The sequence below is a fragment of the Manacus candei genome, unplaced genomic scaffold, assembly GCF_025592945.1.
Source record: "Manacus candei isolate 608988 ecotype Guabito, Panama unplaced genomic scaffold, ASM2559294v1 h1tg000069l, whole genome shotgun sequence".
NCBI classification, from domain to species: domain Eukaryota; kingdom Metazoa; phylum Chordata; class Aves; order Passeriformes; family Pipridae; genus Manacus; species Manacus candei.
Window position 1 is genome coordinate 1,706,684 of NW_026138117.1, and position 15,369 is coordinate 1,722,052.

The window sequence follows — 15,369 nt, forward strand, 5'->3', positions numbered from 1 at the left end:
CGTTTTAAAATAAGCTCATTTTTATAGCAATATTTATTTTGAAATTATAAACACTAAATATTTGTAAACAATATTAAGCTTAATTTTGAAACCATTTTTCTATTTTTATATATATTTGTGTTATAATTTTTAAGTCGAACTATTTGTGATTAACTTTGTATTTTAAAGCAGATAGAAGTATATATTTTCTCCCTACAGTTAAATTTTATTGTTCTTTGTTAGGCTGTGTTGGATGACTACTTTCCTGACACTGAGAATCCAGAGGTGGGAGCTCTAATGGCAGTCTTGGCTGTGATTGGTGGCATAGACAGTCGCTTGAGACTGGGTGGACAAGTAGTTCATGATGAGTTTGGAGAAGGCACAGTGACACGCATCACCCCAAAAGGGAGAATCACTGTACAGTTCTATGACATGCGGACATGTAGAGTGTGCCCTCTGAATCAGCTGAAACCAGTAAGTTTGTTTTGTTGAGGCTTTAATACTGGGAAGGGTAAGGTTTAAATCTCTAATATAGTGCAAAGAGGACATTCTTCATTGGATAAATACATTGACACTGAACACATACGATACTGGAATGCACATCTGAAATGGTCCTCATGCAAACCTCTATAGGGCCTTTTAAATCTCATCCTCACTTGTTGAGGAGATGAAAGGAAGAGGGACAGCTAAAATTCTTTGACTTGAGGTAGAATCCCAAGTCATTACAATGTGATTTATAGCTGTTACATGAGAGGAGCTTGTGTTTAACTTGATTTGCTAATCAGTGTAGAAAGTCTTGGGTGTTTTCATATGAATCTTGATTTGATTGATATGCCATTAGTGAAAGCACGGGCCAAGTGCTTGATCTGCTTCAGAGACCACAGTTCTTCCTTGTTCTGACCCTGTCCTGCCTTTTCATCATGTAGACCTGCAACTTTGTGGTACAAATACAGGCTTAGGAGCTGTGTAGGGAATAGGAATCCTCTCTAGTTGTTCCTGGCAAGAGCAGTAAGACAAATACTACTTTTATTCTTCAGTTAATAACCGTTGAAACTTTTGAATGATTTTGTAGGATTTTAGGAAAATACTTACCTGCATTTTTTTTGTTTTGTCTGGTTCTTCCCTCGCTGTTTAGCTTCCAGTTGTGGCTTTTAATGTGAACAACTTGCCTTTCACTGAACCTATGCTATCCATTTGGGCTCAACTAGTAAATCTGGCTGGAAGTAAAATAGAAAAACAAAGAATGAAATCTCCCAATCAGGGTCTTTCAGGTACAACTTGGGACTTTTTACGATTTGTTTTGTTTGGAAGTAGATGGATATACTCAGGGAAAAATACTGGTAACAGCAAACATACATAAGAAAAAGATTTTACTCCAACCTTACATTTTTTCTTAGTCAACATTGAATAATATGCACTTAGGAGACAAGTTTAGCTAGGAGATGAATTGCTCTGCGTTGTAAGTGAAGTATCTTTTTTTACTTTGATGAGAAAATGTAAGTAAGTTTAGGGGCTGAACTGCTTGTACTGAATTGTTAAAAATATTGAATCCATATAACATTTTAACTGCACTTACTGTGCTGTCGATCAACCGCATGATTGTCCAGGGTGTGAAAAGTAGGAAGGCACTGTTTTTAATATCATGGGTCGTACAATGTGTGCAGACCTTCAATCCATGTGCTGTTCAAACTGTCATATCGTCGGTATTTCACGAACTTTTGCACAGTGGGTTAAGATGTAAACTGATGTTTGGACTGAGGTTGTATGGATGATAACTTCTCTAATCTAATACAAGAGATTCCTAGCACTAATGGCTGCTTAATATTTCTGATAGGTCAAGTTGATCTGGATCTACTGCGATGCCAGCAATTAAAGCTGTACATACTGAAAGCAGGCCGAGCCCTGCTTTCTCACCAGGATACACTAAGGCAGATCTTATCTCAACCGGCTGTTCGGGAGTGTGCATTAAATCCTGCAGGTATTCTGAAATGCAACCTGACTGTGCTGCTGCTTGGTTAGATGGTAGACACAGTGTATGACTATAACCCTTGCTAATGGCATTTGGAGGGTAGAAATTTCAGTTTGCCCTTTAAAGACAAAAAATTAAAATCTGTGAATGTTAAATTAAAATTGTATGTTGAAAGCATTTTGACTTTTTAGCTTTGGTTTTGAAGCTTATTTCAAGCTTGAAATACTTGCATTAGCTAAATTTGTAGGTCTTCTGTAGTTAATAAGCTTTGTAAGTAATTTTAAAATACTTGAAAGTTTTTTGCAGTGGTTTCTTTTTCTACTTCAAAGCTTAAAGTATGAATTCTCAGTTGGCTATTGCTTTTACTTCAAATGTTTTGCAGTTTCCAGTCAAACAAGTATTGGGATACAGTGCCCTAAGAATAATCTCAAAGGGACTTTAGGGAACTGTAGTTCTAATAATTTGAATTAGATCTTCTATAGATGCATTTTACATATAAAAATAAATACAATAACTGTCAGCTTTCAGGATAGCTATTTGAGAACTTTAAAGTTTATATTAATTCTTTGGGCATTTGTGAAACGTACTGTCTTTAAATATTATGATATATTTACTTTATTCCTATATTTCTGCGGGTTTTTGTCAATTGTGCAATTTTAAGTCAACAGAATCATCAAGGTTTTTTTAGGAATGCAACGTGATTTTACTTCTGCCATCATTTTTTAAGGGGAAAAAAACCCTAACACTTTTTTTTTTAATCAGAAGAGCATAAATACATGAGGACTAGTAACTGTTTTATTATTGTTTCAAATAAGGCTTTCTTTTGTTGGAGTTAATAAAAAGTGAGAACGCTTTCTTGAGATAATCGCAGAAAATATCTAGGAAATATGAACGTTTATGCCAACAAGAATACGACATTAAATAAGAAAGTTGCAGAATTGTGAGCAAGCGGATTCAGAAGTATCCTCTTTTGAAGGGACTGTGGGCTCCCATAGGGAGCTCTTCCCAGGGGGTGTATCATGGGGGAAATAACCCAATCCTGGAAGTATGTACCATGGGTTTGGGATCATTGAGACTCTTGGTTTTCTACAAAAAATGGTTTATCCCAGAAGGATCTCTTGGTAATAATCTTATTGCAAAAAGGTTGGACTCAGAAGATACCTATGCAAATTCACTCTCCACTGAGTAGTTTCTGCTAGACATGTTCTAGGTGTATTTTGGTAAATTTACTGTTTATCTACGTATTTTTTACTTGATTTTTTTGGTATGGAGATTGTGACACATGGTTTAATCTTAAACACATGATTCCTATGAAGAAGAAATATGTGAAAAATAACAGTATACTTCATCAACCAGTAGGCCTCAGAGTAAGTCTCCTGATTGACTCATGTTGCATGGTTTTGGTTAAAATAATGTTTTTTTATTTCAAGAGGATGGAGCAGTTGCCTCTCCCGACATAGGAGATATGTCTCCTGAAGGACCTCAGCCTCCCATGATCCTTTTACAGCAACTTCTGTCATCTGCTACACAACCATCACCTGTGAAAGCAATATTTGACAAACAGGAGCTTGAGGTAGAGTTTGTGTTTTCTGCTAAGTAACCTAATAAATAACCCTTTATAATTCACATCCTAATTGAAACCTTTTTAGACTATAGGTTTAAAAAAGTGACACTGAACCCTTTTTTGCAAATAACCTTTAATTTTAGGTGTACACACACACAGACATACTAAATATGCTTGCTTTACTTGGACTGATTTATCTGTTCCCATTTAGGCTGCTGCTTTGGCAGTGTGCCAGTATCTGGCTGTAGAGTCTACACATCCTTCAACTCCGTTATTTGAAGACTGCAGCTCTAGTGAATCTACAACACCCATCACAGTACAGCATATCCGACCCACAAAAGTGAAGAAACGCAAACAATCTCCAATTCCACCCCTCCCCATTGTAGTTCAACTTATGGAAATGGGATTTCCGAGGAAAAACATAGAATTTGCACTAAAATCTCTGTCAGGAACCTCTGGAAGTGCTTCTGGATTACCAGGTATTTTATTTAGTTAAATTAATATTAGAAGGAGAAGGAAAGTTACAAGCAGATTAAAATAGTTCTTAGCAGGTAGCAGTTGTTATTCTTTTTTTGGATGCTTTCCTAAGAATGTCAGAGAATTCTTTGGAGACTGAGTTTGTTTTCTGTATTAGGAGTGGAAGCCTTAGTTGGCTGGTTGTTGGATCACCCCGATGTTCAAATTACGGATCTCTCTGATGCTGATACTATCTCTGACGAATATTCAGATGAGGAAATAACAGAGGAGGTGGAAGAAGCTGAAGCTGCTTGTCCTGTGGTAAGTATCAACGTATTAAACCTAAGTTATGCTAGCTAGCTGCAAATTTTGTAATTCTGTCCTTTTTGTGAAAATGGGGAGAGTACAGGGACATTCTGTTGTCCCAAAGTTTCAGAGCAGTAACAAGGATCGTGGTTGCCCTGTGTTTCTAAGGCATGTCATAAAACAACTGAGAATAATCTATAAATACTTTATATGTGAGTAGCACAGGGGTGAACGGAATGCAGGTAGATGTTTCACTGGTGGTAGCTATAAGCATCCCTGATGCTCTTAGTTTCTTCAAAAGTAGTTGATGCTATAGTGTAATATTTTGTAAAGGAGTTCCCTCCTCTCCTTTGCTTTGGTCTGAAAAACAAATGTATGTTAGCTACAAGGAATGACTGAGAAATTAGTGAATAAATAGCCAAAAAGTCTGTTAAATAACTTAGCTTTTTCCTTATAAAAACATTTTTCAATTATTGGTGATAAAATTACCTTTACAATGCCTATTGAGTCTGATAGCTTTAATGTGAATTTGTATTATTCTTCTGTTGACTTTCGGGAACTGTTTCAGTAACGATTTTTTAATAAAATGAAATGGGTTCCATATTTCTGTTTATTCTTGAAGGAGTTGAGTTTTCTTGCACATGTGGGATTTTGTAATTGAAAGAAGTACATTGTATTTTCAATGAAATTAACTTGACATTCTGATTCTCTTAAAGAAGTTAATCAAATCTTGAAAGAAATAATTTCTGATAACTGCCGTGTTATCTTTTTTAGCTTGTTTTCCTAAAGGCATACTTTAGATCTCATTGTATTATATAAAAAAAAATAGTGTGCTTTAGGTTAGAGATTACCATTTACCACTGTTTTTTTTGTTTTTTCCTTTTCCCAACAAGTAGCCCAAGAAGTGGATGTATATCTTCAAGGCTGAGTGGAGTACTGACAAATCCACTTTGTTCAGATTTTTCTTGACAATCAGGTTTCATAAAAGCAATTTGCAGCTCGTTTCACACCTTTTTGAAAATCTGCATCTGCATTCCTAGACAACTAATTTTAGAAAGTAACTTTAAATTAAAGTAAAGTAGATCATAAATGTTACCCCTATAGTGAATTGAACCTGTTGAAGTTTTTTCCCATTTTGGCATGCAACTTGGATATTATATGTGTTTATTTTTGTTGGGTTATCTTCAGTCTTTGCTAACAGTTTTATTTATCTGAATTGAAAACAATTTTGTAATTCTTACATATTTATTTTGGATTTTTTTCAGTCAAGTGGTGCTGTTGTAACAGAGAGCCAGACCTATAAGAAACGAGCTGATTTCTTAAGTAATGATGACTATGCTGTGTACGTGAGGGAGAATATTCAGGTAAGTATGGTGATCAAAAGCTATATTGAAACTATTTTCCTTGTGGTACAAAAGTCTTTGCATAGCTATTGCATTCTGTTGTCATTTTTTCCCTAGGTGGGGATGATGGTTAGGTGCTGTAGAACCTATGAGGAGGTCTGTGAAGGAGATGTAGGCAAAGTTATTAAACTGGATCGAGATGGATTGCATGACCTGAACGTACAGTGTGATTGGCAACAAAAGGGTGGTACATACTGGGTCAGATATATCCATGTTGAGCTTTTAGGTAAGTTCACTGCTGACTGCTTTTTCATTAGAAAAGTGAATGATAGACTGAGGAAAATTTACTTTTGGAGTGGGGAAACCCACTCACTGTACATTTATTCTTTCATCTGCTAGGATTCCCACCACAGAGTTCTGCTTCTCATATCAAGATAGGTGACAAAGTGCGTGTGAAAAGCACTGTTACCACACCCAAGTACAAATGGGGATCAGTTACTCACCGAAGTGTGGGGATTGTGAAAGGTAATGTATATTCAAAATGTATGGGGAGATAATAAAACTCAAAACCACACAGACTTTCTTCTAGACACATGTAAAAATCATACTGTTTCGTGGAATATTGCATGATGATAAAGAATATAGAATGCATTTGAAGTCTGTGACAAATTTAGACCTGTACTCTGGGGCAGCACATTTTCTTAGCATGTTCATCTACTTTTGAACCACTTCATTCATATACAGTAAAAGTCTTCAAGCATCTATGTAGTCTGTTCTCATTTATACTTTGGAAGAATCAGTGGTTCTCATTTATACTTTGGAAGAATCAGTAGTTTTCCTTTAAGAAGTAATTCTAACTTGAAGTCTTCATAAAGAAGTGAGGAGAAAGTGGGATGCACTAGTGTCAAGCTCTAAGGGATGTTATTGAAGTAATCGGTGAGGCATAGGTTCTTTGAAGAGGTGCAGATTTTGATCGTACTGTATTTGTGCTTAGAAGTACACTGTCACTTGGGAACTGTTTCTAAAAAAATAAATGAAAAAATAGGAGTAGAGGAATTCAAATAGAATACTATTCTAAGCACTTCAGGCTTTATTTTATAGAGATTTGCAACATGTGTTTTCTCCATGTTTTTGTCACAGCATTTAGTGCCAATGGAAAAGATGTTATTGTGGACTTTCCTCAACAGTCTCATTGGACTGGCTTATTGTCAGAAATGGAATTGGTCCCCAGCGTTCATCCTGGAGTCACGTAAGTGATGATTTACTTTTTTCTTAATGAATATGGGTTATCCTTTACCTTATTGTCTTGATTCTATTATCTTGTCTCGTGTTAGAGTTAACCTGTACCATATATATTTCCTTGTTATTCTGCTGTCAAATCAGGTGTGATGGCTGTCAGATGTTTCCTATCAATGGGCCTAGATTCAAATGCAGGAACTGTGATGATTTTGACTTTTGTGAAACCTGTTTTAAAACCAGGAAGCATAATACCAGACATACTTTTGGCAGAATAAACGAACCAGGTAAGTTTCACAATCTAAATGACGTATTTTTTAAACTTCTTAACATTACAATAAAGGTTTAAAGGTCAGTGTTTTGTTGTAATCCACCACTTGCATTTGTAGCAGTGCTGTGATCTAAAAATGTTTTGTTGTCTATGGAGTCAGTCTGAACTGTAACTTCATTGTGTTAAGGAGCTGAAATTTAAAACTGTTTTTTTTTAAAAACAACTTTTAAATGTCTTTTGAATTTATCTAGTCAAGAACTCGTAGACGTGAAACTCCTTTAAAAAGAAGACCATGCTCTTTGAGTACTGATGGGATATCCTTCTGTGTTCTGAATTTAGACTACATACCTGAAATCTTTGATTTGTTATATTACCTTTCACATTACTTATGGTCTCATAAAAGCCATTTTCTTTGAGTGATACATGCTTAATGTTTCACTTAACCATGCAGGTCAGTCTCCTGTATTCTGTGGACGTTCTGGAAAGCAGCTGAAGAGACGGCACAGTAGTCAGCGGGGAATGTTACTGGATGATTGGTCAAGGATAGTTAAGAATTTGAATGTCTCATCCTCTGTGAATCAGGCTTCACGTCTTATTGATGGTAGTGAACAGTGCTGGCAGTCTTCTGGTTCACAAGGAAAGGTAAGTTTAAGCCCTGACTGGTTTATTGTGGCATACTTCCTTCTTCAGAGGAAAGGGATTTACGTTAGTGAAATATATTTATTTGTTACCTTTGTGTAAAGTAGAAGAGTAGTGAAAACAGTCATCTGAAGTACAAAACTATGTTTCTTCATAATAAATGTGTCTATTTTTTTTTAAGCTGTGCTTCATCTTTCTAGTTATAGAATCATAGAATGGTAGGGTTGGAAGGGACCTTAAAGATTATTTAATTCCAAGCCCACTGCCATGGGCAGGGATGCCATTTACTAGATCAGGTTGCTCAGAGCCTCATCCAAACTTGTCTTGAACACTTCCAGGGATGGGGCATCCACAACTTCTCTAGGCAACCTCTTCCAGTGCTTTACCACCCTCTGAGTAATGAATTTCTTCCTAACATCTAATCTAAACCTGTCTTCTTTCAGTTCAAAACCATTGCCACTTGTCCTGGCAGTGTCTGCCTGTATAGAGTCCCTCTCCCTCCATTTTATAAGCCCCCGTTAGGTACTGGAAGACCATGGTGGGGTCTCTCCAGACCCTTCTCTTCACCAGTCCGAACAACCCCAGCTCTCTTAGCCTGTCTTTGTGGGACAAATCCCTTTGATTGCATTTGTGGCCCTCCTCTGGACCTACCTGCTCTAACAAGTCCACATCCAATGCTGGAGATCCCAGAGCACTGGAGATCCAGTGTGGAGATCCCCAGGTGGGATCTCAGAAGAGCAGAGTAGAGAGGGAGAATCACCTCCCTTGACTTGCCAGCCACTCCTATTTTGATGCAACCCAGCCTGAGGTTGGCCTTCTGGACTGTGGGTACACACTGGGGACTCATATTCAATTATTCATCCACTGAGATGCCCAGCTCTCTTTTTGTGAGGCTGCTCTGCAGCCTCTCATCCCCCATTTTGTAGGTATAAGCAGGATTACCCCATCCCAGATGGAGAATGCCACACTTGCCCTAGTTAAATTCCATACAGTTGGTGATTGTTCAGCTGTCTAGTCTACCCAGGTCGCTCTCTAAGGCCTCTCTGCCTTCGAGGGAGTCAACAGCTTCTCCTAGTGTAATGTCATTGGCAAAGTTGTTTAGTGTAAATTTGACTTCTGTGTCTAGGTATTTATTAAAATCCTTGTTCCTTATTTCATGATTTATCAGTTTTATTGGCCTGCAGTAATGCTCTGTGGGCAGTGTAGGCACTGAGATTTTGCTGCTAGTTGTCTGTCTTAAACCTAAGATTTATATTATATCCCATTTCTTGACCTCCATTGGTATTGTACTCTCTGTCTTCCCAGTGGTGTTGGTCTTGGCTGAAATAAATCTTTTGCTGCAACTGTTTTTCTTGTATTTAGAGGTCGGACAAGCGAGAAGTTCACAAGGTCATTTTCCTTTGGCCATATATTGTATCTGTTTTTCATGTTTTCTTCAAAAGCATTACACATATATTCTTGTTAACCATATGGTCCTAACAGTACCATCTAAAAATGAAATTCTGTGTGTTTCCCCTAGCACTGGATTCGCTTGGAGATTTTTCCAGATGTTCTTGTTCACAGACTAAAGATGATCGTGGACCCTGCAGACAGCAGCTACATGCCCTCCTTAGTTGTAGTTTCAGGTACGTTTGTTCTCTGAGAAGTCCAAAACCTTTTTTTTTTGTGCTTAATAGTAGATATTTAGCTGGTTTCAGTTAACATAATCAGCTGTTCAACATGCTTAGTGCCTGTTTGTGAAACAAACATCATATCTAAAATGTTTTTCTTTCCATGTTTTCTAGGGGGTAATTCCTTAAATAATCTTATAGAGCTAAAGACAATCAATATAAATCCTACAGACACCACAGTGCCTCTACTCAGTGATTGTACTGAAGTAAGTGAAGTTTTGTGTGAGAATTCCTCATGTGCAACAGAAAAATACTGTGCTGCAAGGGATGGATGAAAAGCACTATTGTGATTATTAATGCATGGTATTTATTTTTCCTCTAAATTAGCAGTATTTCTGGCAGTTTAGTGCAGTTAATTATTCTGATAAGTTTCACCATAATCATGGTGTAACTCTATTGTAAACATAGTAGTAATGATATTTTAGGGAATTTTCATGAAAATCAGTATATCTATGAACTCAAGAAGACACTGCAGTAAACTTAAATTTGGGGATAATTTTGGACAGCAGTTCTGATATTTTTGACTAACAGCAAGGAGAAATGCGTAATAAAGTTTTACGGGATTGTAAGTGAAATTTTTCTCGAATGAGGCCATGTGTTTATCATAAAGTATGAATTTAGACCTCAAAAGCCAAGTCTTTAAAGTTACAGATTCATTTTGTTAAGGTGATAAAGTCAAGGAAAAGTTCTAATTCTTTCCTATGTTTTATGAAGTTACGTAGATCCCAAAAGATGGCAATATAGTTTTTTTTCTTCTTAGTACCACAGGTATATTGAGATTGCAATCAAACAGTGCAGAAGCTCTGGGATTGATTGCAAAATACATGGCCTCAGCATACTGGGACGTATACGGGCAGAGGATGAAGATTTGGCTGCAGTCCCTTTCCTGGCTTCTGATAATGAGGAAGAGGATGATGATAAAGCTAACACTGGGAGGTAGGTAACTACAGTGGTGGGGGCAGAGGGTAGTGATAAAGAACCTACACGTTCTTATAATCAGGAGATTATTGTAAAAGTAACTTAATTAGCTTGAATGCTAGTAAAGAGAAATCAGTTTTATCGGAACTGTAAGTAGATCCTTTGTCAATAAGTTAGTTTTTTTAAGATTGTCACACTGATTAGGTGGTAGCATTTTGTACATCTCGTATGCTTCTGCAGTATACTTGGAGTTGTAAACCGACCTAAAAACTTGATGTGCTTATATTTGTATGTAGCACGTGTGCTCAGCAAAATATTCTGGGATTTTTTTTAACTGTAGTAGTGTAGTCTGAGTCCTGAAACTGTTCCAAACTGAAAAAAACAGGAAATACAGTAAAAAGTTGCCTATGCTAAACATGCTGTTTGCTAAACTGACTTTATTTTCTTTTCTGAATATGTTCAGTCTTGTCAGAAAGAAGGCAGCTGGGCTTGAATCAGCAGCTACAATAAGAACCAAAGTTTTTGTTTGGGGACTGAATGACAAAGACCAATTGGGAGGGCTAAAAGGCTCCAAGGTATGTTTGTTGTTTTCATACATCAGTACAGAAAAGAAACGGAGAAAAATAAAAATGTACAAGTCTCACACAACTAAAATTAATTCAAATTTAGTCAGATTTTTACAGTTTATTACCAAAAGCTATGAAGAATAGATGTGTTACTCTGAAATCTGGTTTGACTTTTAGCAGCCACCTAATCATTCATTTTAGATGATAGTGAACTAATTTTTCTAAAAATGTATATATCCAGTTCCTTTTGAGTTTGCATGCATAAAATGAAGATATTGGTGAACTTTTCTATGTGTTACTTGTTCCTGGAAGTGGTACAGTCATCAGGTAAAAAAGCTGAATTCTGATCTAATGATTGGTTTACCTTGATTGCTATTCGGTGTAATTCAGGAGGAATTTCAGCCCTGTGTGCAACCATTTAGACATAATTTTTAGTACAATCCAAGATAGGAGATACAAGGCAAATGCTTAAAACAATTTAAGATATGATTAATATGAAAGTTATGTTGAGAGCATTTCTTCAATTTATGTTGTAATTCAATTCTTCATAATTTATGTTGTGAATATATACTATTGTATCCATAGAGTGCCTTTCAAGAAACAAAATATTAGCCTTTCCTTTATTCTTTGGTTTTCTCAAGAAAACTTTACTAAAAGAAAGTCCTTGTTTATGTCACAGTTCATTTTTTCTCAGGTTTTGTATTTGTCGTAGTTCTAGTATTCAATGCATTTTCTTGGTTTTTGTCTTATGCCTGGTGTATATTGACAGGTATGTGCAAGGCATCTGAAAGTACCTGTTAGATTAACTGGTTTATCATGTAAAAGCTCTTCTTTTAAAAGTGTAAAACATTAAAGTGGAATTTTTTATTTTCTGTCTGCTGTAGATAAAGGTCCCTTCATTTTCTGAAACCTTGTCTGCTTTGAATGTTGTACAAGTAGCTGGAGGATCCAAAAGCCTTTTTGCAGGTAATGTAAGTTTGAAATAAGTATAGCTATCTAAGGCCAGAAGCAGGTTTCCAGTTGTGAAACGCTAATGGTGTTTCAAACTTTCTTCTTCATTTTAGTGACTGTGGAGGGTAAAGTATATGCCTGTGGAGAAGCCACAAATGGAAGGCTGGGTTTAGGAATATCTAGCGGAACTGTGCCTATTCCCCGCCAAATTACAGCTCTCAGTAACTATGTGGTAAAGAAGGTGGCTGTTCACTCAGGTACTGACTATTGCTATGCTTATATATGCAACCATAACATAATAAGCCTGAAAATAGTTGCTTTGCAATTTTCTTGGGTGCTGTGATACCCCAGCATCACATATCAGATTTTTTGGTTTTTAAATAAATACAGGTTATTAAATTCTGGCTGTTGCAAACAATGTCAGATTAAATCTAATGGTTCTGTTATTAAAATCTATGAATTTAGACCATACATTTTTTCTTATCTGCTGGAACTTAACTTTGGTAATTTTTTTCTGTCTAATTCAGAGAAAGTGTTTTCCTTTTTTAATATTGCTAAATGACAGGTTTGTTTTTTCCCTTTTTTCTTGCAACACTGAAAATAGAAAATCGAGTGATTATTTTTTTTTTTGTAATGTGCCAGGAAACCTACTGTTACTAAAGTTATATATTTTAAATTAAATCACATAAAAATTTTGAAGAAAATAAGCTGCGTATGGAGTTGGAAGACTCATACAGTTGCATTGTACATCAGTGTCAGATTGTAACTAGACCTGCTGCCTACTTGAAAGCTCGAATTTAATTTTTTTGTTTACACTTTCAGGTGGCCGACATGCTATGGCATTAACTGTTGATGGAAAGGTATTTTCGTGGGGTGAAGGAGATGATGGAAAACTTGGTCACTTCAGTAGAATGTAAGGATATCAAATTTGTGTGTATTTCAGTAAGAAAAGATTTGTGTTTCATGTTACAGCACAGCTGACCACCACTATAGACAGTAACAGGATTTTTAATACAATAGGAGTAAAAAAAAAAAGTCATGTAAGAAGACTTTTTTTTTTTTCAGCACCATGTGCCACTCTTCAGTCATTTAAAAGGGAGGTATTCAATTAATATAATACTTAGAAACATACTTACTGGATAAAGTCTTGAGTAGTATTTTGGAATATCACTGATGAAATTGCATGCTTTTGGACACACAGTTTTTGCTTGTTTTTGTAAGGTAAGGTTTTCAGAGGTGCCTTGAGGAGTTAAACCATTGCAGTTTTACATTCCTGAGCTGTAACAGTTCATAATGTGAACCTGTCAGAGTATTTTATAGCACTTTTCTTTAGACTTTGGTTCACAGACTTGTTAACCAGAAATAAATTTCTTGCACTTTTCAGTAATTCAGAGTTTAATCCTCCACAAGACAGCTTTGAGGAAAATTTGAATTTTCTCAGGATTTTACTCTGTATGCACTCACAGAACAATATTTTGAGAGAAAAAACCCTGATAAACAAAGCCTGTGGGGGAATCTTTGTTTGTCATTCTGATATATTTTGAGGACCTGCTCATAATACATAAAAAATTACAGTACCCCACTCAGATGGTTAATATATTAAAACAAATGCATATTCATAAGGGTGTGTGTCAGACTAATGAAAAGGGAAGGTCAGATGAGAGCAGTATTTTTGTTTATTGTTCAAGTGTCTCATGTTTTCTGTAATTTTGTTAGAAGTGAGATTTGGAACTCTGGAGCATTTCATGGGAGCAAATTTTCCAGAGACCATGCATAATTATGTAGAACCTTAAAAGTTGCTCTGATATACAGTCAGTATAAGAAAATCTTGAGTTGAATCTTTTCCCCGAATTAAGGGAATATTGTAAACATATGAATAGTAAAAGTTTCCAGTACTTACAAAGAAGCCTAACAGTAAATTCTGGTTCTGATTTCTCGCAAAGAGCAAAGTTGGGATGGGAGTGTCATCTTTTTCTGTCTCTGTCTGCTACTAACAAATCACTCACTTTGGGCAATAACAGGATATTGGTTTTCACTTCATATTATATGCTGTTTAACTGATTCATCACTTTGATATTTTGACTTTGTCACCTAAGTTTTGCAGCATATATATAAAAAACTTCTTGAATTAAGCATGTTAAAATAGTGTTAACTTTAGATTTATGGTGCCACTAAAGAGTACATCTTGGAATCACAGTGTTGCATTTTATTTTATCTTGAGATTGCTGTTGGTTATTGCACAGAATTTTTTGGATTATGAAGGTTGGATTGCATTGTGTGACTGTTTCATAATTAATTCAATGAATTTGTTGTTCATTTTCTCTAGGAACTGTGATAAACCCAGGTTGATAGAAGCACTGAAAACCAAACGCATCCGTGATATTGCCTGTGGCAGTTCCCATAGTGCTGCTATTACCTCTAGTGGTGAACTGTATACGTGGGGTCTTGGAGAATATGGAAGACTAGGACATGGAGATAATACCACACAGCTGAAGCCTAAGATGGTAAAATAAATGTTTCTTGTCTCTGATGAAATGCAGATGTGTTTAATAAATGATAACATAAAGCTAAAGCAACAAAAACCATGAAAGCAGTATGAAGCCATTGTTTTGGAGTGATCTGAATTAGATTTTGGTACACCTACCTCTAATAACAGTAAAACTATTTCAGAAAGGCCAAAAAGATCCAGTCTCTTTCTTGAGAAATGATATAAGATGACTAGTGCTGTTTTGAACATTCATGTCCTGCGTCTACTTTGATGTGTAGCTGGAAGCTGCTACTGTAGCACTGTAGGATTCTGAGGGAGCGTGGCTTGATAGTTCTTTGATCAGGCTGGGCACAATGAACAAGGTTGGTCATAAGACCTTGGAAATGTTTGTAAGGCTTTGAAACACAGGGTTTTTTAAACTTCTTGCTTACTCCTTGTTTTTTGTAGGTTAAAGTGCTCCTTGGCCACCGAGTCATTCAGGTTGCTTGTGGAAGCAGAGATGCTCAGACTCTTGCTTTGACAGATGAAGGTAGGAGTATCATATTCCAGAAGCTTTCTACCCCATGGGAATACTGTGATCATTGTTTGACCTGAAATTTGGTGTTTGTTAGGTTTGGTGTTTTCCTGGGGTGATGGTGATTTTGGAAAACTGGGCCGAGGAGGAAGTGAAGGATGCAACATTCCTCAGAACATTGAAAGACTGAACGGCCAAGGCGTTTGTCAGATTGAGTGCGGTGCACAGTTCTCCTTGGCACTGACCAAGTCAGGAGTGGTATGGACATGGTATGTTACATTTGCCAGGAACTGCTAACAAAGCAGTTGCTAAGTATGTGTGGCATTTACTGCTATTCAACTGTCTTAACTCCCTTTGTGCCTTATCTGTGCACTCTGATTTTTAAATTGGCAGCTCTTCGAGACAAGCTGTATCTGTTCAATTACTCTAACCCTGTCCTGTAGTGTGTTTAGTTGTGTGTTGATTCTGTTAGAGTGCCTGAGTCTTATGGAATTAGTGG

General features: G+C 36.4%; 1 protein-coding gene across 3 annotated transcripts in view; it reads left to right on the plus strand.

Annotated features, from left to right (window-relative positions):
• Positions 1 to 15,369, plus strand: part of HERC2 (HECT and RLD domain containing E3 ubiquitin protein ligase 2) — a 108,907-nt gene that overhangs the window by 58,597 nt on the left and 34,941 nt on the right. For all 3 annotated transcript variants that reach the window (XM_051806894.1, XM_051806896.1, XM_051806895.1), the window contains exons 42-63: positions 223 to 453; positions 1,115 to 1,250; positions 1,814 to 1,957; positions 3,379 to 3,521; positions 3,724 to 3,991; positions 4,147 to 4,289; positions 5,540 to 5,638; positions 5,735 to 5,903; positions 6,017 to 6,142; positions 6,758 to 6,866; positions 7,001 to 7,140; positions 7,576 to 7,766; positions 9,283 to 9,388; positions 9,548 to 9,639; positions 10,194 to 10,369; positions 10,815 to 10,926; positions 11,802 to 11,883; positions 11,982 to 12,125; positions 12,691 to 12,781; positions 14,195 to 14,372; positions 14,804 to 14,885; positions 14,968 to 15,139. In XM_051806894.1, the coding sequence (XP_051662854.1) occupies positions 223 to 453; positions 1,115 to 1,250; positions 1,814 to 1,957; positions 3,379 to 3,521; positions 3,724 to 3,991; positions 4,147 to 4,289; positions 5,540 to 5,638; positions 5,735 to 5,903; positions 6,017 to 6,142; positions 6,758 to 6,866; positions 7,001 to 7,140; positions 7,576 to 7,766; positions 9,283 to 9,388; positions 9,548 to 9,639; positions 10,194 to 10,369; positions 10,815 to 10,926; positions 11,802 to 11,883; positions 11,982 to 12,125; positions 12,691 to 12,781; positions 14,195 to 14,372; positions 14,804 to 14,885; positions 14,968 to 15,139 (3,134 nt within the window). The remainder of the gene's footprint in view (positions 1 to 222; positions 454 to 1,114; positions 1,251 to 1,813; positions 1,958 to 3,378; positions 3,522 to 3,723; positions 3,992 to 4,146; positions 4,290 to 5,539; positions 5,639 to 5,734; positions 5,904 to 6,016; positions 6,143 to 6,757; positions 6,867 to 7,000; positions 7,141 to 7,575; positions 7,767 to 9,282; positions 9,389 to 9,547; positions 9,640 to 10,193; positions 10,370 to 10,814; positions 10,927 to 11,801; positions 11,884 to 11,981; positions 12,126 to 12,690; positions 12,782 to 14,194; positions 14,373 to 14,803; positions 14,886 to 14,967; positions 15,140 to 15,369) is intronic.